The sequence below is a fragment of the Salvelinus fontinalis genome, chromosome 4 (genome assembly GCF_029448725.1).
Source record: "Salvelinus fontinalis isolate EN_2023a chromosome 4, ASM2944872v1, whole genome shotgun sequence".
NCBI lineage: Eukaryota > Metazoa > Chordata > Actinopteri > Salmoniformes > Salmonidae > Salvelinus > Salvelinus fontinalis.
In genome coordinates, this window is record NC_074668.1 from 37,104,682 (window position 1) to 37,130,522 (window position 25,841).

At 44.6% G+C, this 25,841-nt stretch overlaps 1 protein-coding gene across 1 annotated transcript in view; it reads right to left on the reverse strand.

Moving 5' to 3' along the window:
- Positions 1 to 15,264: 15,264 nt before the first annotated feature.
- LOC129853682 (SET-binding protein-like) overlaps positions 15,265 to 25,841 on the reverse strand; it is a 63,221-nt gene continuing 52,644 nt past the window's right edge. The window contains exon 6 of the mRNA XM_055920004.1: positions 15,265 to 20,680. Within this exon, the coding sequence (XP_055775979.1) occupies positions 20,208 to 20,680 (473 nt within the window). The 3' untranslated portion in view covers positions 15,265 to 20,207. The remainder of the gene's footprint in view (positions 20,681 to 25,841) is intronic.

The window sequence follows — 25,841 nt, forward strand, 5'->3', positions numbered from 1 at the left end:
GGGCAGTCGTACCAATAAGAGTGGAGGCTCCTAGTGATGCAGTTGGGCTGAGAGTTAACATGCCTCGGTTGTGGTTGATATATAACTCTCTCACACACACAGACAGACAGAGAAAGAAAGAGAACTGTTTAAAGAAAGAAAAAGAGAGGGACAGAGAGAGAGAGAGAGAGAGAGAGAGAGAGAGAGAGAGAGAGAGAAAGAAAAACAGAGTGTGTGTGTGTGTGTGTGTGTGTGTGTGTGTGTGTGTGTGTGTGTGTGTGTGTGTGTGTGTGTGTGTGTGTGTGTGTGTGTGTGTGTGTGTGTGTGTGTGTGTGTGTGTGTGTGTGTGTGTGTGTGTGTGTGTGACTGTAGCAGATCATCCAGTAGGAATGCAGAGCTGTTCCTCCTACCAGGATTTCAAATGGCTGCCTGGGGACATTGTGGAGTAGGGGTTCCATTATTAACACTACGCCTGAGATTCATCTGAGACAATCTGTTCCCCCTCTACTGGCTGACAGCTAAGGAGCCAGGGACCCAAGCGGTCACACACACACACACACACACACACACACACACACACACACACACACACACACACACACACACACACACACACACACACACACACACACACACACACACTGTTGCTGAGCGTTGACACAGTCCAGATGTTGGCAGCTGTCTTCATCTCTGCTCCAGATGAAGGCAGGGCAGTCGGCCAACAACCTGAACCGCTCTCTCTCTCTCTCTCTCTCTCTCTCTCTCGCTCTCTCTCTCTCTCTCTCCGTCTCTCAATTCAATTTCAATTTAAGGGACTTTATTGGCACGGGAAACATATGTTTACATTGCCAAAGCAAGTGATATAGATAATAAACAAAAGTGAAAGAAGCATTTATTTATTTTTTAAGTTAATATTACACTCACAAGTTTCAAAGGAGTAGAGACATTTAAAATGTCATGTTATGGCTATATATAGTGTTGCAACGATGTGCAAATAGTTACAGTACAAAAGGGAAACAATTTTAACTTCACTGGTTGACCTTCTCTTGTGGCAACAGGTCACAAATCTTGCTGCTGTGATTGCACACTGTGGTATTTCACCAAATAGATAAGGGAGTTTATCAACATTGGATTTGTTTTCAAATTCTTTGTGGGTCTGTGTAATCTGACGGAAATATGTGTCTCTAATATGGTCATACATTTGGCAGGGGGTTAGGAAGTGCAGCCCAGTTTCCACCTCATTTTGTGGGCAGTGTGTGTGCACATAGCCTGTCTTCGCTTGAGAATCAGGTCTGACATAGGCAGGCTTTCTCAATAGCAAAACTGTGCTCACTGAGTCTGTACATAGTCAAAGATTTCCTTAATTTTGGGTCAGTCACAGTGGTCAGGTATTCTGCCACTGTGTACTCTCTGTTTAGGGCCAAATAGCATTCTAGTTTGCACAGTTTTTTTGTAAATTCTTTCCAATGTGTCAAGTAATTATCTTTTTGTTTTCTCATGATTTGGTTGGGTCTAATTGTGTTGCTGTCCTGGGGCTCTGTGGGGTCTGTTTGTGTTTGTGAACAGAGCCCCAGGACCAGCTTCTTAGGCAGCTCTTCTCCAGGTTCATTTCTCTGAGGTGGTGGCTTTGTTATGGAAGGTTTGGGAATCGCTTCCTTTTAGGTGGTTGTAGAATTTAACGTCTTTTCTGGATTTAGGGGGAATCGGCCTAATTCGGCTCTACATGCATTATTTGGTGTTTTACGTTGTACAGAATTCTGCATGCAGAGTCTCAATTTGATGTTTGTCCCATTTTGTGAATTCTTGGTTGGTGAGCGGACCCCAGACCTCACAACCATAAAGTGCAATGGGTTCTATAACTGATTCAAGTATTTTTTGCCAGATCCTAATTGGTATGTCGAATTTTGTGTTCCTTTTGATGGCATAGAAGTCCCTTCTTGCCTTGTCTTCAGATCGTTCACAGCTTTGCGGAAGTTACCTGTGGCGCTGATATTTAGGCCGAGGTATGGATGTTTTTTTGTGTGCTTTAGGGCAACGGTGTCTAGATGGAATTTGTATTTATGGTACTGGCAACTGGACCTTTTTGGAACACCATTACTTTTGTCTTACTGAGATTTACTGTCAGGGCCCAGGTCTGACAGAATCTGTGCAGAAGATCCAGGTGCTGCTGTAGACGCTCCTTGGTTGGGGACAGAAGCATCAGATCATCAGCAAACAGTATGCATTTGGCTTCAGATTCTCGTAGGGTGAGGCCAGGTGCTGCGAACAGTTCTAGTGCCCTCGCCAATTCGTTGATATATATTTGAAGAGGGTGGAGCTTAAGACGTCATATGTTTTTCCCCCAACACCACTTTCTATCAATTTGTATAGCAGATCCTCATGCCAAATTTGTTGAAATCAACAAAGCATGCAAAGTCTTTGCCTTTGTTTTGGTTTGTTTGTTTGTCAATTAGGGTGCGCAGGGTGAATACGTGGTCTGTCGTACGGTAATTTGGTAAAAAGTAAATTCGACATTTGCTCAGTACATTGTTTTCGCTGAGAAAATGTACCAGTCTGCTGTTAATGATAATGCAGAGGATTTTCCCAAGGTTGCAGTTGACGCACATCCCCCGGTAGTTATTGGGGTCAAATTTGTTTCCACTTTTGTGGATTGAGATGATGAAGTCCTTGGTTCCAAATATTGGGGAAGATACCAGAGCTGAGGATGATGTTAAAGAGTTTAAGTATAGCCAATTGGAATTTGTGGTCTCTATATTTTATCATTTCATTTAGGATACCATCAACGCCACAGGCCTTTTTGGGTTGTGGAGGGTTTGTATTTTGTCCTGTAGTTCATTCAATGTAATTGGAAAATCCAGTGGGTTCTGGTAGTCATTAATAGTTGATTCTAAGATTTGCATTTGATCACGTATATGTTTATACTGTTTGTTCTTAGCCAAAATTACTGGAGAAGTGGTTTATCAATACATCTCAGTTTAGGATAGATAACTCTTGTTTGTTTAGAGTTTTCCAATTTTCCCAGAAGTGGTTGGATTCTTCAATTACATTGAGCTGATTTCTAAGCTGCTGTTTCTTTTTCCATAGTGTATTGTTTTAGTGATTCACCATAGGGAAGGTGTAGGCTCAGGTTTTCTGGGTCTCTTATATTTTGGTTGGGTAGGTTGAGACTTGTGGAGGTCTACAATTTTTCTTCTGAGGTCTTGGCTTATTTCTTTAGATTTTCCCATAATGTCAAGCAAAGCGGCACTGCGTTTGAAGGTAGGCCTTGAAATACATCCACAGGAACACCTCCAATTAACTCAAATGATGTCGATTAGCCTATCAGAAGCTTCTAAAGCCATGGCATCATTTTCTGGAATTTTCCAAGCTGTTTAAAGGCACAGTCAACTTAGTGTATGTAAACTTCTGACCCACTGGAATTGTGATACAGTGAATTCTAATAAGTAAAATAATCTGTCTGTAAACAATTGTTGGAAATATTACTTGTGTCATGCACAAAGTAGATGTCCTAACCAGCTAGCCAAACTATAGTTTGTTAACAAGACATTTGTGGAGTGGTTGAAAAACGACTTTTAATGACTCCAACCTAAGTGTATGTAAACTTCCGACTTCAACTGTACATACCCAGTGTCCGACAGAGCTGCAGGAGTTGTGACACGTTTTTGTTGGTAACTCTCTCTCTCTTTCTCTCCCTTTCTCTCTGCCCATCAAATTATATGTTTACAATAATACTGGTCTGCGCCGAGGCACACACATGGGCACACACGCACACATGCACTCACACACATACACACACACGCACACACACACACATACACTGAGGTGCAGTTTCCAGAGAGGGGTAAAAAAATATATTTAGAAACAGAAAGAAAAAGTAAAGATGGACTGAAGTTCTTCTCATTAACAGTAGGAACAGTACCTAATGGTAGCACTTTATAGTAACTCCACGTAATAAAGCATGTGTAATGGATTAGTGAATAGTGTATTCATCATTTATTAACCGTTAATCCTACATTTGTTAATGTTAGTAACCTAGTTATTCACACATTTAAAAACAACTTTCATAAGATGTTTAATATAGGTCTTTATCAACCATTTATTAATCATTAGTGTGGGCTATTTATACTTTGTAAATACTTTTGAGTGACCAAAAGTACCTGATGCTCCTTAAGGTCTCAAAATGGCTTCTAGAACATAGAAATGTTTAAACAATACGCACATAATACCTGCTCCTTTGTAGCTCAGTTGGTAGAGCATGGCGCGTGTAACACCAGGGTAGTGGGTTCCATTACTGGGATCACCCATATGTAAAATGCATGCACACATTACTGTAAGGCACTTTGGCTAAAAGTGTCTGCTGAATGGCATATATTATACTATAATTATATATTACAATACAACGGATGTTTAAGAAAATATACAGTACTTAAAATGTTATTCCAAAACAGTCATACTGTTGTAATAGTGGGATGTGTAACTTCAGACACACTATGCTGAGTAAAATAACATTTTTAGCCCAAAAATGCTAACATAAGCTTTTCTTTCGTTGGGAGTGACTTTTCTATGTGTGGATTGTAGTCACTCCTTAGAGCAGTCTAATATTGGTTAACTCAGAAATAAAATCTTGCATAATTTGGTCAGCTGTGTAATTATGTTCTGGGTCCATGCGTGGTAGAAATTGTGAGTTCCGTTTTGTGAAGTCTTCACCCTCGCAAAAGGAAACTCATGTTACGCACACACACACACACGCACGCACGCACGCACGCACGCACGCACGCACACACACACACACACACACACACACACACACACACGTAATGAGCAGTCAGTGTGTGTTCCACTTCATCAACTGTAATAAGATGTCACTATGATAAGGACATGTGTGACGTCTGGACGTATTGTTATAATGAAGACATGTAAGGGTGTGTGTCACATCTAGACACAGTGTTATGATGAGTGGATGTCACTTTCAGCCTCATTTAATCATTGAACCCTGAGGCTTACCTGCCACAAATTAGCATTACTCACAAATACACACACCCTGTCATACTCATGCATACACAAAATGTATTCCACGAGGACGTCTATCTGTTAATCATTGTCTAATCTAAGAGTCGTCTTCACAGACAGACAGATTCTAAATTCACAATATTCAAATCACATTAATGTCCTTCAGCCATTCTAACAAAAGCATGTTCTACTGAGAGGAGAATGAATAGCCTAGTCACTTCATTCAGTGTGTGTGTGTGTGTGTGTGTTGGGGGGGGTGCTGAAGAAATGTGCCATGGCACCTAAGATCCTCACAAACTTCTACAGATGCACCATCGAGAGCATTCTGTCTTCACCAGCTGGTACCGCAACTGCTCCGCCCTCAACCACAGAGGGTGATGCGGTCAGCCCAACGTGTCACTGTGGGCACAATGCCTGCCCTCCAGGTCATCTACAACACCCAGTGTCACAGGAAGGCCAAAAAGATCATCAAGGACCTCAGCCACCCTAGCCACGGCCTGTTCACCCCGCTACCATTCTATAAGGAGGAGACGGAACATGTCCATCAAAACTGGGACCAATACACTAAAAAACAGCTTCTATCTCCAGGCCATCAGGCTGTTAAATAGTCACCACTAGCTGGCCACCAATGTTTATATGCTGTTTTACACACTTTATACTGTATGTATATACTGTATTCTATCGTGACATGCGTACTTACGAGCTCTTTCCCAACAATGTAGAGTTCAAAATTAAAAAGATATTTAAATATAGAAAAGAGTAACACAATAAATAACAATAGTGATGGTATAGACACGGAGTACAGATACCGAGTCAATGTGGGGTACGAGGTAGTTGAGGTAATATTACTGCACTGTTGGAGCTAGAAACATAAGCATTTCGAAGCACCTGCAATAACATCTAACAGCCAGATACAGTGCATTCGGAAAGTATTCGGGATCCCTTCCCTTTTTCCACATTTTGCTACATTACAGCCTTATTCTAAAATGGATTAAATAAAACATTTTCCTCATCAATCTACACACAATACCCCATATTGACAAAGCGAAAACAGTTTTTTAGACATTTTTGCAAAGGTATTAAAATTAAAAACAGAAGTACCTTATTTACATAATGTCATTGATTGGGTGCAGAGATGTAGCGGAGTCAGGCGCAGGACACAGGTTTGAGCAAAACAACTGAGTTTACTCAATAAAAAGCAAGCAATAATCCAATAAGGAAAATACAGACAGAATAACACCTACACGAGCCACTAAGACACCAATAATCACGGACAGAACAGAAAGGTGTGCCAGAGGGTTAAATAAGGAACATGATATGGGAATTGAAACCAGGTGTGTGTAATACAGACAAAACAAAACGAAAATGAAACATGAATCGGTGGTGACTAGAAAGCCGGTGACGTCGACCGCCGAACACAACCCGAACAAGGAGAGGGGCCGACTTCGGCGGAAGTCGTGACACATAAGTATTCAGACCCTTTGCTATGAGACTCGAAATTGAGCTCAGGTACATCCTGTTTCCATTGATCATCCTTGAAATGTTTATACAACTTGATTGGAGTCCACCTGTGGTAAATTCAATTGATTGGACATGATTTGGAAAGGCACACACCTGTCTATATAAGGTCCCACAATTGATAGTGCATGTCAGAGCAAAAATCAAGCCATGAGGTTGAAGGAATTGTCCATAGAGCTCCAAGACAGGTTTGTTTCAAGGCACAGATCTGGAGAACAGTACCAAAAAATGTCTGCAGCATTAAAGGTCCCCAAGATCACAGTGGCCTCCATCATTCTTAAATGGAAGAAGTTTGGAACCACCAAGACTCTTCCTAGAGCTGGCCACCCGGCCAAACTCAGCAATAGAGGGAGAATGCCTTGATCAGGGAGGTGACCAAGAACCCGATGGTCACTGACAGAGCTCCCGAGTTCCTCTGTGGAGATGGTAGAACCTTGGGCTCATGCGGTGGAGGAGATCTTCGTGGGCTATACTCAGCCTTGTCTCAGGGTAGTAAGTTGGTGGTCTGTTGATATCCCTCTAGTGGTGTGGGGGCTGTGCTTTGACAAGGTGGGTGGGGTGGTATCCTGCCTGGTTTGCCCTGTCCGAGGGTATCGTCGGATGCGACCTCAGTGTCCCCCGACCCACCCCTGTCTCAGTCTCCAGTATCTATGCTGCAATAGTCTATGTGCCAGGGGGCTTATCTGGTGTCCTGTGTGAATTTAAGTATGCTCCCTCTAATTCTCTCTCCCTCTCTCCCTTCCCTCCCGGAGGACCTGAGCCCTAGAATCAACCCTCAGGAATACCTGGCCTGATGACTCCTGGCTTTCCCCAGTTCACCTGGTCGTGCAGCTGCTCCAGTTTCAACTGTTCTGCCAGCGGCTATGGAACCCTGACCTATTAACCGGATGTGCTACCTTGTCCCGCACCTGCTATTTTCAACTCTCTCTCTCTCTCTCTACCTCCCGTGCTGTCTCGACCTCTGAATGCTCGGCTATGAAAAGCCAACTGACATTTACTCCTGGCCTTAAATGGCCATGTAATCTTATAATCGCCACCCGGCACAGCCAGAAGAGGACTGGACACCTCTCAAAGCCTGGTTCCTCTCTAGGTTTCTTCCTAGGTTCCTGCCTTTCTAGGGAGTTTTTCCTAGACACCATGCTTCTACATCTGCATTGCTTGCTGTTTGGGGTTTTAGGCTGGGTTTCTGTATAGCACTTTGTGACATCTGCTGATTTAAAAAGGGCTTTATAAATACATTTGATTGATTGACAACCATCTCTGCAGCACTCCATCAATCAGGCATTTATGGTAGAGTAGCCAGACGGAAGACACTCCCAGTAAAAGGCACATGACAGCCCGCTTGGAGTTTTCCAAAAGGCATCTAAAGGAGTCTCAGGCCATGAGAAACAAGATTCTCTGATCTGATGAAACCAAGATTGAACTCTTTGGCCTGAATGCCAAGCGTCACATCTGGAGGAAACCAGGCACCACTCATCACCTGGCCAATACCATCCCTACGGTGAAGCATGGTGGTGGCAGCATCATGCTGTTGGGATGTTTTTCAGGGACTGGGAGACTAGTCTGGATCAAGAGAAAGACGAATGAAGCAAAGTACGGAGAGATCCTTGATGGAAACCTGCTCTAGAGCATTCACCTTCCAACAGGACTACGAACCTATGCACACAGCCAAGACAATGCAGGAGTGGCTTCGGGACAAGTCTCTGAATGTCCTTGAGTGGCTCAGCCAGAGCCCAGGCTTGAAACCCAATCGAACATCTCTGGAGAGATCTAAAAATAGCTGTGCAGCTACGCTCCCCATCCAACCTGACAGAGCTTGAGAGGCTCTGCAGGGAAGAATGGGAGAAACTCCCCAAATACAGGTGTGCCAAGCTTGGAGCATCATACCCAAGAAGACTATAGGCTGTATTTTCTGCCAAAGGTGTTTCAACAAAGTACTGAGTAAAGGGTCTGAATACTTATGTAAATGTGATATTTTTTTATTCTTCTAAATTTGCAATAATTTCTAAAAACATGTTTTTACTTCGTCATTATGGGGTATTGTGTATAGATTGATGAGGGGGAAAAAACAAGTCAATCCTTTTAATAATAAGGCTGTAACATAACAAAATGTGGAAAAAGGGAAGGGGTCTGAATACTTTCTGAATGCAATGGGGAGTGGTACTCACTAAGGAAGCAACATGACATCTGTAACACTTGTGTACTCGTGTGCGTGCAAGTGTCTGTGTAAAAGACGTTTGTCTATGTAGCATAACCAAGACCATAGAACAGTAGAGTAGTGTTACAGTAGTAAAGTACCTGTAAAGCATCTATAGAGAAGTGCAGCTCAATAGGACTATAGTCTGTAAAAACGTCTCATACTGCCACATTTGGAATTGATTATCTTCACTGGTAGAGAGAGTACATATGAGGCACTCAGAAAAGTCCGCAAGGCCTTGCCAAGAGAAAAGTTCTAATTTTGCCCTGCATTGTTTTACGAAGAACACCTAAAAGAAAGAGATAGACGGATGAACAGAGAGAGAGAGAGAGAGAGAGAAGGGAAGAAATAGTGGCCACCCTTCAGAGACCTATGCTGGACCCACACACTGGGTGCATCTCCATTATCTAAACACGCTTCCTCCTCTACTCTCCCTAATCTGAAGAGGTGAAAACAATATACAACTGGACACATCTATAACCAACAATTTGACATCAGAGGAGATGAGGAGCAGAGCCCATTCTGGGTTTGAGATACACACCATCAAATCTCTACCCTTCCACCCAAAATGTACTGTACAGATATTTAAAAGGAATCGACTGGTCTAAGAAATATGTTGGAAACTCCCTCTAGTCCTCTTAGGCCTATAATGATTTTAAGAGCAAATGCAATGTGGGGAGGCAGGTAGAGAATCAAAACGCAGTGTATATGTCAAAGGGAAACCAAAGCGCATATATAACGGCACAGGATGAGACCCAGATGCAGACACAGGAGGCAGATGGTTCGAGTCTCAGAGATGTATTATATACAAGGGGTAGGCAAATGGCAGGCAGACAGAGATCAGTAATCCTAATAAGAATCAGGCAGGCAGGCTCAGGGTCAGGGCAGGCAAAAACAGGAGACAAAGGGGCTATGAGACAGGTTTCATTTTAGACACATGAAAAGTGGGACGTATATGGAGGGTGCGGGGCAACAGAAGACGAACAGCAGTGTGGCTAAGGATTTTAGAGATGGGGAAAAGGCCGATAAAGTGGGGGGAAGTTAACGGGACTCCACCCTGAGGGGCAGATCCTGAGTGGAGAGCCATACCCTCTGCCCGAGATGATAGCGAGAAGGCGGGGTCTCTTCCAGGTACGTCGACAGCGGCGGACGAACATCTGGGCCGAGGGTATGCTGACTTCTTCCTTTTGCTCAAGGAAGAGCGGAGGCTGGTAACCCAAGGAACACTCGATTTGTGTACTCCACCCACACAAGTTGCTGTCTCCAGGTCCTGATTGGCTTGCTCCGACTGGCTGTTAGATTGGGGATGAAACCCGGAGGACAGGCTGGCCAATGACCCAATCAGGGTGCAGAATGCCTTCCAGAACCTGGACGAGAACTGAGGACCACATTCGAAGACCATGTCGACCAGAAGTCTATGGATCCGGAAGACGTGCTGCACCATAAGCTGGGCCATCTCCTTGGCTGAGAGCAAGGGAAGGGGAATGAAATGTGCTGCTTTGGAAAACCTATCCACAACCATAAGGAGGGTGGTGTTGCCATCTGACAGGGGGGAGGGGGGGTGTGTGTGACAAAGTCCAGGGATATATGGGACTAGGTGCTGTGAGGAACAGGGAGTGGTTGAAGGAGGCCAGCCGGAGCTTGCCACTGAGTCTTGTTCAGTGTGCACACAGTGCGAATGCGGAGATGTCAGGAACCATGGTGGGCCACCAAAATCGTTGTCGGATGAAAGCCATGGTCTGACGGGAGCCGGATGACAGGTAAGGTTAGCGGAATGGCCCATTCCAGGACCTTTACCGTGGTGTCATTGAGGCCCCAGCAGTTGATACACGGGTGCAGGGTTTTGTCCTTTTTTTCACAAAGTAGAACCCTGCACTGGCAGGGGAGGCAGAAGGACAAATTATCCCTGCAGCCAGAGAATCCTCAATGTACTCCTCCATGGCCTTGGTCTCTGGGCCAGACAGGGAGTAAAGCCCCCCCCGAGGCGGGGTGGTGCCCGGGAGGAGATCAATGGCACAATCTTAGGGACGATGCGGCAGAAGGGATGTGGCGCGAGCCTTGTTGAAAACCTCCCGGAGGTCCTTGTACTCTGCGTGAACAGAGGAGAGATCCAAGGCTTTTCTCAAGCCCGCAGGACGACGTCCCGGGGTAGGCTGTGTCGTTTTAAGGGAATGTGCATGGCAGAACGGGCACCAATCCAGGATAGAACTAGTAGCCCAGTCGATCAGGGGGTTGTGCCTCTGGGGCCATGAAAATCCCAAAACCACAGGAACATGAGGAGGTGTTAGTAGAAACTGTATGGACTGATTGCCCGACATTCGCAGGTTAATGGGAACTGTACTGTGAGTGACCCTGCCAATGGCGCATCCGTCCAATGCTCTGGCATCCATGGGAATAGAGAGGAGTTGAGTGGAGATACCCAGCGCAGATACCAGGATAGCGTCCATGAAGCTCTCGTCAGCCTCAGGGTCAACGAGCACCCAGAGGGATTTAAACCAGTCACTCCACAGCAGGATAGCATGGAGAGGAGTACAAGTAATGAGAGTTTGGAGACTCCCAGTATGGCCCACCAGCGTACTTGTACATACTGATGAGCCTGGCCTTTTACTGGACAGGTGGATATATAATGTCCTGTAGTACCACAGTACAGGCAACTGTTGGAGCTCAGCCTGCGTAAACGTTCAGTAGGAGACAATCTAGCCCCCAGCTGCATGGGCTCTGGAGGAGACGAGTTGCCAGTCCCCGAGGATTCCCGAGGGAACCTGGGTGACTTCGGCTTATCTCTGGAATTCTTCGGAAGCGAAGGCGGAACCGTGGACGAGCGAGTGCGGCCGAGAACAGACCTCTCCCTCCTGCGTTCCCCTTAGGCATCCATCAATCCTTATGGTCAAGGCTATGGGGAGTCGAGATTCATGGGTAACTCCCGAGCTGCGAGCTTGTCTTTAATTTCCTCCGATAATCCATGAAGACAGGTGTCAACCAGGGACTCCGGGTTCCAGACACTCTCGGCAGCCAACATGCGAAAGTCTACCGCGTAGTCTGCCACACTACGGAAGTCTTAACATAGTTGAAGTAGCTTCCGAGCCGTTTCTCTCCTGGGCACCGGATAATCAAACACCTTCCTCGCCTCCGTACGAAATCCTCCAGACGTAGGCAAATGGCGGATTGTTGCTCCCACACCGTCATAGCCCAGGCGAGCGCTCTTCCAGACATCAGCGTAATGAGATACACTATCTTCGAACGATCTGAAGGAAACGACGAGGGCTGCAGCTCAAAGGTGCGGGAGCACTGGGAGAGAAACGCCCAGCAGGTTCCAGAATCGCCAACATAGCGCTCCAGAGGAGGTAAGAGGGGTTCTTGGGAAGCCGGGGTAGGCTGGGGAAAAGCACCGCTGTTAGCGCGTTACTGAGCATCCGGGAGGTTTCTGTTGTGGCTTGCTGCCCGACAGATAGTCTGGGGTATTGCTTCGGTAATGAGTTGAAACCCTGGTCATGGCTTCCGCCAAGGTATGGAGTCCTTCCATAAGGTTCTGAAGTAGCTCCTCGTGTCTTCCAATGGTGGCTCCTTGCAGGCAGACAGCATTGCAGAGCTGGTCTGAGTCTGCTGGGTCAGTCATGGCCAATTGGTACTATACCGACACAGGATGAGACCCAGATGCAGACACAGGAGGCAGATGGTTCGAGTCTCAGAGATGTATTATATACAAGGGGTAGGCAAATGACAGGACAGGCACAGATCAGTAATACTAATAAGAGTCAGGCAGGCGAAGAACGGCAGGCATGCTTAGGGTCAGGGCAGGCAAAAACAGGTCGGAACCGGGAAGACTAGAACACGCTGGAGGAAAAACACGCTGGGAGGACTTGAAGAGACAAGACGAACTGGCAACAGACAGACAGAAAATGCAAGTATAAATACACAGGGGATAATGGGCAAAATAGGAGACACCTGGATGGCGGTGGAGACAAGCACAAGACAGGTGAAACAGATCAGGGTGTGACAGCGCATGACATCATGAGCTAATCTGTTTGATCTGACTGCTGATTGACTGGCAGCCCCCTCTCTGAGCCCGCCCCCCGAGGGGAAACATCTCTATTTCGAACCTCATTCTGCTGGGGTGCATGTGTGTGTTCCCTGTGGGGGATCATTAATAATATATGACTCTGTGGTATAATAGACTTGTCTACTAGAGAATTACCACTGACAGAAAGACAGCTGATTAACATAGCTGAAGGACTGAATGGATGAGATGGAGAGAAAGAGCGAGAGAGAGAGAGAGAGAGAGAGAGAGAGAATAGAGAATAGAGAATAGAGGTGGGATGGGGAGAGAATAGAGGGAGTGAGGGACGGGGGGAGAGAGAGAATAGAAGAGGGAGGGAGAGACGGGAAGGGAGAGAGAATAGAGGAGGGAGGGAGAGAGAGAATAGAGGAAGGAGGGAGAGAGAATAGAGGAGAGAGAGAGAAAATAGAGAGATTAAGTAGGCTACCCTAACTAAAGAGATGTATTAACTGAATGCTGAGAGCATTAATAACATTTAAACTGATCTGCTAATGAAGGCTCAGCAAATTAACAAAGGTAGAAATGCACCACACACACACATATACACACAAACGGACTATGCAAGTACACACAAACACACACACAGTCATACTAAAAAGACAGCTTCACTCACAAAACTGCCATGAGTCATACTGTCACCGTGGCAACAGAGGCCATCTCTATGCAGAGCAGATTCCTCCAGATCTGTACAGTGTTACAGGCTATGCGGAATAACTACTGTGTGACTCACACACCCAAAGGTGCTCAAAGTGGCCCACTCTCTCTTACATGGCCTCCTGTCCTTTATGTAGGCCGTGTGAAAGAACTGGACAAGTAAAAACATCTACTCAGTGACCATCCACCATATTGATTTCACCTATCCCATGTTTTCTGATCAGTGCAGTTGAAGGAAAGGAGATGACGATTATAAGCGTCTGTAATCTATACAGATATACTCAAATCACTGCCTTGCTGTGTTGGTTTGTGTGTCGGGCTGTGGACAGTAATAGTCAGGGTGTAGTTTCATCTCTCACCACCAGAGGTCATCTCCAGTCTCTGCCATAGCTGTGTGGACCAGGGACAGTCTTCGATACAACTATGACGGGCGAAGTGACATATTTTTAGGATGTCCAGTGTGGACCAAATGGCTGTGTCCCAAATGGCACCCTTTTGACCAGGTCCCATACGCTGCCATTTTGGATGCACTGTGCTAGAGAGCAGGCCTACCTTCCATAGTGGCCAGACATCAACAGTCTGTGGTGACGGAGCATATTATTACAGTATTTTAACCTTTACTGTCTAGTTCAACACATACGCAAATGTTTGGTACAACTGTCCTTTCACTGTGCAACCTTTCGTGTAGTTAGATCTGTGGAGAGAGTTGTGGTAGTCAGTAGATGCTAGAAATCACTAAATCGCTATGGGGAATTAATGAGTGAAAAAAACTTGGTGAGCTATGTGTCCTTTATCTGGGCTTAGGGTTAAGGTTTTTTGTTTAAAATGCGTAAGGTGCCTGCCCCCTAGACTCGCCTAAAGAGGAGTGTACTGCTGAACAGTGCCAGCACGGTGGGCATTCACACATGGGCTCCTGAGGGGAGTGATATAAGTGTGACACCACTGCAGCTCCGAGTTCCATCAAATAGGACTGATTTAAGCGCAACAACACAAGTGCCAACATTTTGATCAGCACTACACCAAACGCACAGAGACACATTTGGGCAGTTCACACTGCAACCATGGAAACAGGAGATTTTTACAAGGTGGCCGCGGCCAATGGTAAGGCACTTCCCTCTCAGCCTACACCAATCACAGAGTGGCCTGCAGCCCAGCCTACCCTGCACAGCTCCTGATGAGCTAACAGAGAGAGAGTGAGAGCGAGACAGTAGAGGGTATACTCTGTAGATTACGCTAATAGTGGGGAAAATGTGTGTGTGAGAGATTAAGAGTGTCTGAGTGTGTGTATATGTGCGTGATGCACTGTAAGCTAGAAGAGTGTGTGAGAATGTAACGTGACAATGTGTGAGAAAACGTGTATGTAAGTGTCAGAGGACGTGATAAGATGCTTCCTAGTAAAAACACGATACTGGGGCTCTGCAGCATTGCACAGCTTACTGCAGCCATCTAATTTACACACACAGGGGGAGACACGTAAAACGGGGCGGAAGTGGAGAGTAGGGGTCGGGTGTGTTTATCACAACATAAATCACACCTGGAACACATTTTCAGCCAATCAGCATCCGGGACCAGAACTATCCGTTGTATAATCTGGCGCATAATAACACTTTCCTGTATGGCATTAAGATTTCTGAAGAATGTTCCATTCTCCCTGATGAAGGTTACAGCATGGGGTAGTTCCAAATGGCATCCTATTCCCTATATAGTGCACTACTTTTGACCAGAGCACTGGTCAAAAGTAGTGCACTATATAGGAAATAAGGTGCCAATTGGGACAAAACCCATGTCTCCATGTGGAAGGTTACCTCAAGGAAAGGTCGAAGAACAAAAAAACACAGCAATGACATCATCAGCTTTCAATAAACTCATTTATTATTTCACACAATGAATAACATGAACAAGTTCAATTTCATCTTAATAAGTGCCCAATGCGGCCAGCCAGGAAAACGGTAGCAAAAGAACGAGCTTTTCCTCAGAGAAAAGAGGAAAAAAAACTGAAAATAAAGACTACAAGATCATGATAAGTGAACATGACCAGAAGCATGCCAGCAGACATGGCTATACATATACAGTATATTGCATGTATATGTGCATTTGACATATATCTGTATATGAGTGAAGGCAAATACAAAATATGTGTACATTTACACATACATACTAAGAAGGATATATGCATATGCATGAGCATCTAAGTATTTACTTATGTCTACATGTCAAATATTTGCCATTTTTAATATTCATACAATGTACAAAAATGCTTTATGAATTACAAATCCATTACAAAAACAAACATATCAAACAATGTACAAGTCTTGCTCCAAATGCAACTGAAAGTCAACTTCTCTGCTTGTCTAAAATCTTAATGCATACAATCAAGTGGAGCATGCAAAAAAAGGAAAACCCACTCTAGGAAAAAGGTCCAAATACACTATGTATACAAACTCAAATATGCCAACACAGTTAAGAGCTCACTTTGTGCTCTTGCAAAGTACATTTATTGGTTTCCTCATCGACGCTTCATCTGCATGTTCAGCGTTGAACAACATTAAAGCTTGGAAACATAACATATATGTTAACGACTACACATATTAGTAGAGACTGGCTGCTTCTCAAATGACTCCATACCAGCACACTGCGTTTGAACAGGTTCTGTAGTAGTACACTATGTAGGCTGTGATTTGAGACGCATGCAGTATGATTCAGCTCCAGTGGCTGTCCTGGACTGGTCAGACTGGTCTCAGTGTAGAGGTAGAGGTCTTCCCTAACCACTGATCCAGGACCAGATGTTCCTTCGTCCCCCTGATGGTGAAGATTAGGATTTAGGGTTGGGTAAACTTCTACCTGGAGTCATACCAGTCATACAGTTGGACCAGAGTGAATACAGAACCCAGTACATAACAAAAGACCGCAAAACCCAACTTGACCATACGGGACTGTACTGGACCACGCGGTGGGTCTTGTGTAGCGTTAAAGCAGAGGATCGGGACAATACTAGTCAGCTGTAGAAGGCACCGGAACATCGGCTGGTAGAGAGAGAAACAGACAGATCCTAGTGGCTTTAACTCAAACATCAGAGACCGGCCATGGAATATTGAGCTGCCAAGCCTATAGACCCCTTAAACCACATCTAGATTCCTTAGACCAATCCTAGACTGCATCTAGATTCCTTAGACCAATCCTAGACTACATCTAGATTCCTTAGACCAATCCTAGACTGCATCTAGATTCCTTAGACCAATCCTAGACTACATCTAGATTCCTTAGACCAATCCTAGACTGCATCTAGATTCCTTAGACCAATCCTAGACTACATCTAGATTCCTTAGACCAATCCTAGACTACATCTAGATTCCTTAGACCAATCCTAGACTACATCTAGATTCCTTAGACCAATCCTAGACTGCATCTAGATTCCTTAGACCAATCCTAGACTACATCTAGATTCCTTAGACCAATCCTAGACTACATCTAGATTCCTTAGACCAATCCTAGACTACATCTAGATTCCTTAGACCAATCCTAGATTACATCTAGACCACACTCAGACGCTAGAAAGGTTTAGAGATATCCAGGACTCCTGTGAAAGGTGTAGTTTGGTTATGAGATCCAGTTCAGGCTCAGTCTCTGCGCAGTGTGTGATCTGACACACACACTGACAAGGACAGGTGTATTTTTGGTAATGCCCTCTGAGCACGTCCAACACACACGCACACATTGCTGCACTAGGCACCCATTGGCTCAGGGGAGTATAGCTGCTAGCCGATGAGGGTTCTTGGTCTTAGCTGAAGTGCAATGAGAGACACTATCTTAGGCTGGCACAGGCCCTGGGATCTCAACCGTGCGATGATTGTTTGACGAACATTCTAATTGATGGATGGATAGGGACTGACTTATGGGGTCTTGCTGGCTCTAATGTGGTCTAAGATAGGTCTGTGGTCTAAGATAGGTCTGTGGTCTAAGATAGGTCTGTGGTCTAAGATAAGTTTAGGTTTAGGCTATCCCAGTGTACGTAACTGAGCCCAGTTTGTATCCATGCAGGCAGAACACAACAGAACACAACAAAACAGACACTATTTACAACATTCAAACACTTCAGTACTGGAGCTTGACTTCTGATTAAGGCAGCACTGCAGGGAGCTGCAGCCACTAAAGTTGACATGAAATGATAGTCACTTTCTGCACAACGCTTTACAAATTATTACTGATATTATTCACACTTCTGGTTAAATTACTTCATGTTTTATTGGGTAAATAAGACACTTATTTGTCTTTGTGGAAGGGTGGATTCCTCAGACAGCCCAGGCCAGACCTGATGCATAGCAACTACGTAAGACAGCATGGTTCCCAATACAACTCCCCTGGCACAGCCTGTCCACAGCCTGGGGCCTGGTTCCATTTAAGTTCAGGGCCCCTTTCCACCTCTGTTGCTCACAGCGCTCAGATATGAAAGGACTGGATGTGTGTAATAGTGTACGTGATGGATCCATTTTTCGTTCCCATAGTGCTTAACCGAGCCTTTTCACATCTGTTCACTCCAAAGAGCCAGGGTGAGCACAAGGGGCTTGGAACTGAAATGGAATCAGGCCTGTTGTACGTATGGCTGCAAAGGGACACAGGTAGTGCCCGCGTTGTGGTTGCTAAGACACACGTGTCGTAAATGCACAATCATAAGTACGTGGTTTCAATCGCAGTAACTTCTCCGCCATTTTGAATTCCCCCAAAATGAGATGTGATGGTTTAAGAAACAAACATAAGGCACATGCAGAAGTGCTGGAGCTGAGAAGACCCTCACAGAGAAGACCCTCACAGACCCTCACAGAGAGAGGAGAGGCTTCCCAAGTTTACATTACATTTACACGTCCCCAATGAAATACTGACCCACTGGTATTTTCTGAAACACTGAAGACATGATAGCTAGCTGGTGTGTTTAACTGCAGATTGAGAATGCTGACAACCCCACACCTGACAAGTCTGTGAAACACACATATCTCTGAGACTTTGGTTAACCTATTCCAATCTTTACATTTTGTGTGATGTTATTTTTCGACCACTACTCAGACACAATCTTTAGAGTACCACACACTCACTACAAAGCACTTGTCATTAACCCTCCTCCAGCTTCACTGTCCAATCAAATCTCAGACTTGGGCTTAGGTTTGACACCATTGGCTGAGCGTCCTGCATATTCAAATTGATTAAATTAATGCACATGTTTCTGAATGGATATTCACCATTGAAGTCAAGGCCAAACCGTAAGGCTAGAACAAGCATGTAAGTTCTGACTTTGATTAAATGTAAGCGTATGTTTATATAGTGCATTAAAACCAAGGTTTCGTCAAACACGCCTGATATTTCCATGTGTGTGATGGCCTTCTCATACACAAAATAAATGAATGAATACATGTGGTTCCTTCAGTCTGAGAACAAACAGGTCTTGAGTCACATCCAGATCTATTTTTGGTAATAAAACAACAATCCCAACGTTTATGGTCTATTGTACAACACTTCTATTTGATATAAGCCAGTACATGTAGATAGGCTGTTTTCCCCACGGTAAAAGGCGGTTGAAAGTGGAGGATGCTCCTATGTACAGTTAGACCATAGCTGTAGAGACCTACAGCCAGGGAAGCTCAGTCCAACATATTGCCTTTAAAGTATCCATGCCCAGGACAGGGCAGGGGGAGTAGAGAGGGTGTAGAGGGGCTAGGGGTGAGGACAAGGGTTAGTGGGTAGGGTGAGTTACTGGTCTTAGATCCTGTGGGTCTGAGGTGTGAGGGATAAAAGGGTGAGTGGGGTAAGGTAGGTCGTCATTAACTAGCTTCATTAGAGAAGGCAAAAAAAGTATCATATTAACCAATCACCACCCCCAGTCTGCTGGTAAAGACGTGGCTAGTGCCACATTCAGATAAAGAGTATCATAAAGTACCATAGTATTTCATACTGTATAGTACCATAGTATCATACAGTATCTTATCAAAGAGTGCCATATAGTATCAGATATTGTAGCATAAAGTACCATACAGTATCATATTATAAGACGGTACGCATCATTGTATCACATACATGTATGATAAGAGTCACTGTTCATCCTCAGTGGCACTCTCATTCAGAGTGCAACACTCCCCCAATCCTAACTCGTTCAGAGTTAAACACTACTCCTCTCCTAATGTTCCTTCATAGAGACCTACTGCAGTCACTCTCCTTATATCCAATCATAGAAGAGAAACAGACAGGCCAATAGGTCAAAGTGCACAGAGGTGGTCCCAGCATTGCAGTCTGTTTGGCTGCTATTGCTGTGTTCATCACCAAGTGGGAAGGTGGTAATTACCCAGTTGTAAAGTGGATATTACCAGTTGGATGCATTTACATGCTTCGAACTCGTTGAGAAACGCCGATTGACTAATGGCCAACAAGCTTCGTTAACCATGAACTAAAAGTACCGCTATCGTGCTTGTAAACAAATTCTAGTGTTAAAACTATAGCTTTTTATAAAGAATGTTTTGTTGTTGCATTTATCTGCTGAAAATGGTGTTATCGAGGTAATTTCCTTATTAGGTGACGTCAGAGGTCAACATGTGGGAGAAGTCAGAGCACAGGGATGATAGTTGCGTTTCCCACTAGTAATTACCAGTTGGAGAGGCGTTCGCGTGGATTTTTCCAGTCGTATGTGGTAAATCCTACCTTCCCACTTGGTTTTGAATGCAGCATTTGGCCAGTGTTGGCTCCTCTCACCAGCTCTCTGATAGGCCAGAGCTAATCTATCTATCTGCAACTGTGATGCTGTCTGTTTGGCTAGTGGAAGGCCATATCCCCTCCCTCCTCTCTCCTGCACCTCCCCCTGCGTTTCCTTCCTCTGACCGGTGGGGGCGCCAGAGAGCGTGCTCGGTGCACCACCGTCTCAATGGCCACTGAGATAGAGTCGTGATTGGAAAACTCCAGAGGCTGGGGGATGGGACTTGGTCTTAAGCTCCGCCTACCCGGTAGGTCCACACACCTCTCCAACACTGGCATCCCGAAGCCCCTCCCTTCATCCCTCCCATAACTGGTGGGTTCAGATTCATCAATAGGGTGTTTCCGGGGGCGACCAGGTCGCCTCTTGACGACGTTGTTGCCAGTCTTAGCCTGGCGCTGGAGACGCTTCACGCGCAAGATCTTCTGCACGTGCTCAAAACTCCTCTGACTGTTGAGCACATTGTTGAGAGAACACATCCTCCTGACCTCACCGTGGATCTGTTCCACCTCATGACGCTTATACCTCCTCTTACCTGAGAGAGAGAGAGAGAGAGAGAGAGAGAGAGAGAGAGAGAGAGAGAGAGAGAGAGAGAGAGAGAGAGAGAAAAAAAAGAGAGTTATGTGATCGCACTTTGGCAATGTGAGATATTGAATGAAGATGGCAATAGAGCTCATTGACTTAACAGATGGAGAAGAGGAAGGGGAAAGAGAGGGGGGCATTTTACAAGACCACCATTTAACAAGCTATTTGATATGACAATGAAACTAAGGCAAAATCAGAGGGGTTCACAAGACAATGTCAGCAAGAAAGAATTGGCCTGAATGCAGAAATTGGATGAGACATATGCAAATGTTGCTCATTGACAGAAACACTGTTTTTGTTTGAACTGCTTCCTGCTAATTTCCTCCATATTCAGGCCTACATTGCAGATGAGACAGAAGTAGAGATTCCATCCTGTGCTAAAGAGCGGAGAGGAGAGAGAGTGATGGAGAGAGAGACATGTTTCCCAGGCCAATAAAGCCCCTTTGAATTGAATTGAATTGAGAGAGTGTGGAGCTTCCATTCTGCTAGCAGGAAATCCACAGAAATGTCCCCTTCAACCATTAAATGTGTCTCTACACAATAGTGTTTCTACGCATCTGGAGCACAGACTGGCAAACAGGCCAGACACACGCAACACACATATTCGCTCAGACACACTGCAAACGCACACACACGCACGCACACACGGACACACAGACACACAGACACACAGACACACAGACACACAGACACACAGACACACAGACACACAGACACGCACAGACACGCACAGACACGCACACACACGCACACACACACACACACACACACACACACACACACACACACACACACACACACACACACACACACACACACACACACACACACACACACACACACACAGAGACACACAGAGACACACAGACACACAGAATAAGAAGAGTGGCTGAGCAAAGGAAACTGAAGCCATATTGTTTCCTTCATGCTGGTAAACTGGGCACTCTGCCCTTCATACACACAGCGTCTCTCCCTCCCTCCCTACCCTTACAGCCCCCCTCTTCTCTCTGGGCTACGTTCCCAGACTGGACCAAAGCCAAAATGGAGGAAAATCACAATCAGACATAACAGGCCCAAACCAGCCGCCTTTAAACGTGCTTGCTCTCTCCCTCTCTCTATATTCTCCATGCTCTCTCCCTCTCTCTCCCTCTATCCTCTCTGCTCTCTCCCTCTCTCTCCCTCTATCCTCTCTGCTCTCTCCCTCTCTCTATCTTCCCTGCACCCTCCCTCTCTCTCTATCCTCTCTGCTCTCTTCCTCTCTCTATCCTCCCTGCTCTCTCTATCTCTCCCTCTCCCTGCTCTCTCCCTCTCTCTCTATCCTCTCTGCTCTCTCCCTCTATCCTCCCTGCGCTCTCCCTCTCTCTGTCCTCCCTGCTCTCTCTATCTCTCTATCCTCCCTGCTTTCTCCCTCTTTATATCCTCCCTGCTCTCTCCCTCCTCTCCCTCTCTCGCTCTCCACTCTATCGTCCCTGCTCTCTCCCTGTCTCTATCCTCCGTGCTCTCTCCCTCTCTCTATCCTCCCAGCTTTCCATCCTGCCTGCTCTCTCCCTCTTTATATCCTCCCTGATCTCTCCCCCTCTTATTATCCTCCCTGCTCTTACCCTCCTCTCCCTGTCCCGCTCTCCTCTATCTATCATCCCTGCTCTCTCCCTCTCTCTATCCTCCCTGCTCTCTCTCCCTCTCTATCCTCCCTGCTCTCTCCCTCCTCTCCCTCTCTATCCTCCCTGCTCTCTCCCTCTCTCTATCCTCCCTGCTCTCTCCCTATCCTCCCTGCTCTCTCCCTCTCTATATCCTCCCTGCTCTCTCCCTCCTCTCCCTCTCTATCCTCCCTGCTCTCTCCCTCTCTCTATCCTCCCTGCTCTCTCCCTATCCTCCCTGCTCTCTCCCTCTCTATCCTCCCTGCTCTCTCCCTCTCTCTATTCTCCCTGCTCTCTCTCTCTCTATCCTCCCTGCTCTCTCCCTCCTCTCCCTCTATATCCTCCCTGCTCTCGCCCCCCCTCTCCCTCTCCCTCTCTCGCTCTCCTATTCACTGTGGTTCTTCAGTGTCTCTGGGTGACAGTGTAACAGTACTAACACAGTACTAACTACCCATTGAGAAATGTGATATACTATTCACATTTATATTGGTCTATCTATTTAAGATGACTTGAAAGACAACAGGAAGTATGACACACAAATTCATTCATAATCTGCCCATCATCGGTACTCCCAGCTAACAAATGGCTTGCAGATGATTTCAAAAGACATAAACCGTTTACTCCTGACTCTGAAATTGTAAACTTGCCCAAAGGTACTGAGATCTTCATCATATTATGATCATGATTGATTGTTTATAGATAGGAAAGATGTGATGGGAATAAACCATTTAGTGTTCTGTATAACAAAGCCTCCTGTCCATAGTGTTGTGTATAATAAAGCCTCCTGTCCATAGTGTTGTGTATAATAAAGCCTCCTGTCCATAGTGTTGTGTATAATAAAGCCTCCTGTCCATAGTGTTGTGTATAATAAAGCCTCCTGTCCATAGTGTTGTGTATAATAAAGCCTCCTGTCTATAGTGTTGTGTATAATAAAGCCTCCTGTCCATAGTGTAGTGTATAATAAAGCCTCCTGTCCATAGTGTTGTGTATAATAAAGACTCCTGTCCATAGTGTTGTGTATAATAAAGACACCTGTCCATAGTGTTGTGTATAATAAAGACTCCTGTCCTTAGTGTTCTGTATAATAAAGACTCCTGTCCATAGTGTTGTGTATAATAAAGTCTCCTGTCCATAGTGTTGTGTATAATAAAGACTCCTGTCCATAGTGTTCTGTATAATAAAGCCTCCTGTCCATAGTGTTCTGTATAATAAAGACTCCTGTCCATAGTGTTGTGCATAATAAAGCCTCCTGTCCATAGTGTTCTGTATAATAAAGCCTCCTGTCCATAGTGTTCTGTGTAATAAAGCCTCCTGTCCATAGTGTTGTGTATAATAAAGCCTCCTGTCCATAGTGTTGTGTATAATAAAGCCTCCTGTCCATAGTGTTGTGTATAATAAAGACTCCTGTCCATAGTGTTGTGTATAATAAAGACTCCTGTCCATAGTGTTCTGTATAATAAAGCCTCCTGTCCATAGTGTTCTGTATAATAAAGCATCCTGTCCATAGTGTTGTGCATAATAAAGCCTCCTGTCCATAGTGTTCTGTATAATAAAGCCTCCTGTCCATAGTGTTCTGTGTAATAAAGCCTCCTGTCCATAGTGTTGTGTATAATAAAGCCTCCTGTCCATAGTGTTGTGTATAATAAAGCCTCCTGTCCATAGTGTTGTGTATAATAAAGACTCCTGTCCATAGTGTTGTGTATAATAAAGACTCCTGTCCATAGTGTTCTGTATAATAAAGCCTCCTGTCCATAGTGTTCTGTATAATAAAGCATCCTGTCCATAGTGTTGTGTATAATAAAGCCTCCTGTCCATAGTGTTCTGTATAATAAAGACTCCTGTCCATAGTGTTCTGTATAATAAAGCCTCCTGTCCATAGTGTTCTGTACAATAAAGCCTCCTGTCCATAGTGTTCTGTATAATAAAGACTCCTGTCCATAGTGTTGTGTATAAAAAAGCCTCCTGTCCATAGTGTTGTGTATAATAAAGCCTCCTGTCCATAGTGTTGTGTATAATAAAGCCTCCTGTCCATAGTGTTGTGTATAATGAAGCCTCCTGTCCATAGTGTTGTGTATAATAAAGCCTCATGTCCATAGTGTTATGTATAATAAAGACTGATGTCCATAGTGTTGTGTATAATAAAGACTGCTGTCCATAGTGTTGTGTATAATAAAGCCTCCTGTCCATAGTGTTGTGTATAATAAAGCCTCCTGTCCATAGTGTTGTGTATAATAAAGCCTCCTGTCCATAGTGTTGTGTATAATAAAGCCTCCTGTCCATAGTGTTGTGTATAATAAAGCCTCCTGTCCATAGTGTTGTGTATAATAAAGCCTCCTGTCTATAGTGTTGTGTATAATAAAGCCTCCTGTCCATAGTGTAGTGTATAATAAAGCCTCCTGTCCATAGTGTTGTGTATAATAAAGACTCCTGTCCATAGTGTTGTGTATAATAAAGACACCTGTCCATAGTGTTGTGTATAATAAAGACTCCTGTCCTTAGTGTTCTGTATAATAAAGACTCCTGTCCATAGTGTTGTGTATAATAAAGTCTCCTGTCCATAGTGTTGTGTATAATAAAGACTCCTGTCCATAGTGTTCTGTATAATAAAGCCTCCTGTCCATAGTGTTCTGTATAATAAAGACTCCTGTCCATAGTGTTGTGCATAATAAAGCCTCCTGTCCATAGTGTTCTGTATAATAAAGCCTCCTGTCCATAGTGTTCTGTGTAATAAAGCCTCCTGTCCATAGTGTTGTGTATAATAAAGCCTCCTGTCCATAGTGTTGTGTATAATAAAGCCTCCTGTCCATAGTGTTGTGTATAATAAAGACTCCTGTCCATAGTGTTCTGTATAATAAAGCCTCCTGTCCATAGTGTTCTGTATAATAAAGCATCCTGTCCATAGTGTTGTGCATAATAAAGCCTCCTGTCCATAGTGTTCTGTATAATAAAGCCTCCTGTCCATAGTGTTCTGTGTAATAAAGCCTCCTGTCCATAGTGTTGTGTATAATAAAGCCTCCTGTCCATAGTGTTGTGTATAATAAAGCCTCCTGTCCATAGTGTTGTGTATAATAAAGCCTCCTGTCCATAGTGTTGTGTATAATAAAGCCTCCTGTCTATAGTGTTGTGTATAATAAAGCCTCCTGTCCATAGTGTAGTGTATAATAAAGCCTCCTGTCCATAGTGTTGTGTATAATAAAGACTCCTGTCCATAGTGTTGTGTATAATAAAGACACCTGTCCATAGTGTTGTGTATAATAAAGACTCCTGTCCTTAGTGTTCTGTATAATAAAGACTCCTGTCCATAGTGTTGTGTATAATAAAGTCTCCTGTCCATAGTGTTGTGTATAATAAAGACTCCTGTCCATAGTGTTCTGTATAATAAAGCCTCCTGTCCATAGTGTTCTGTATAATAAAGACTCCTGTCCATAGTGTTGTGCATAATAAAGCCTCCTGTCCATAGTGTTCTGTATAATA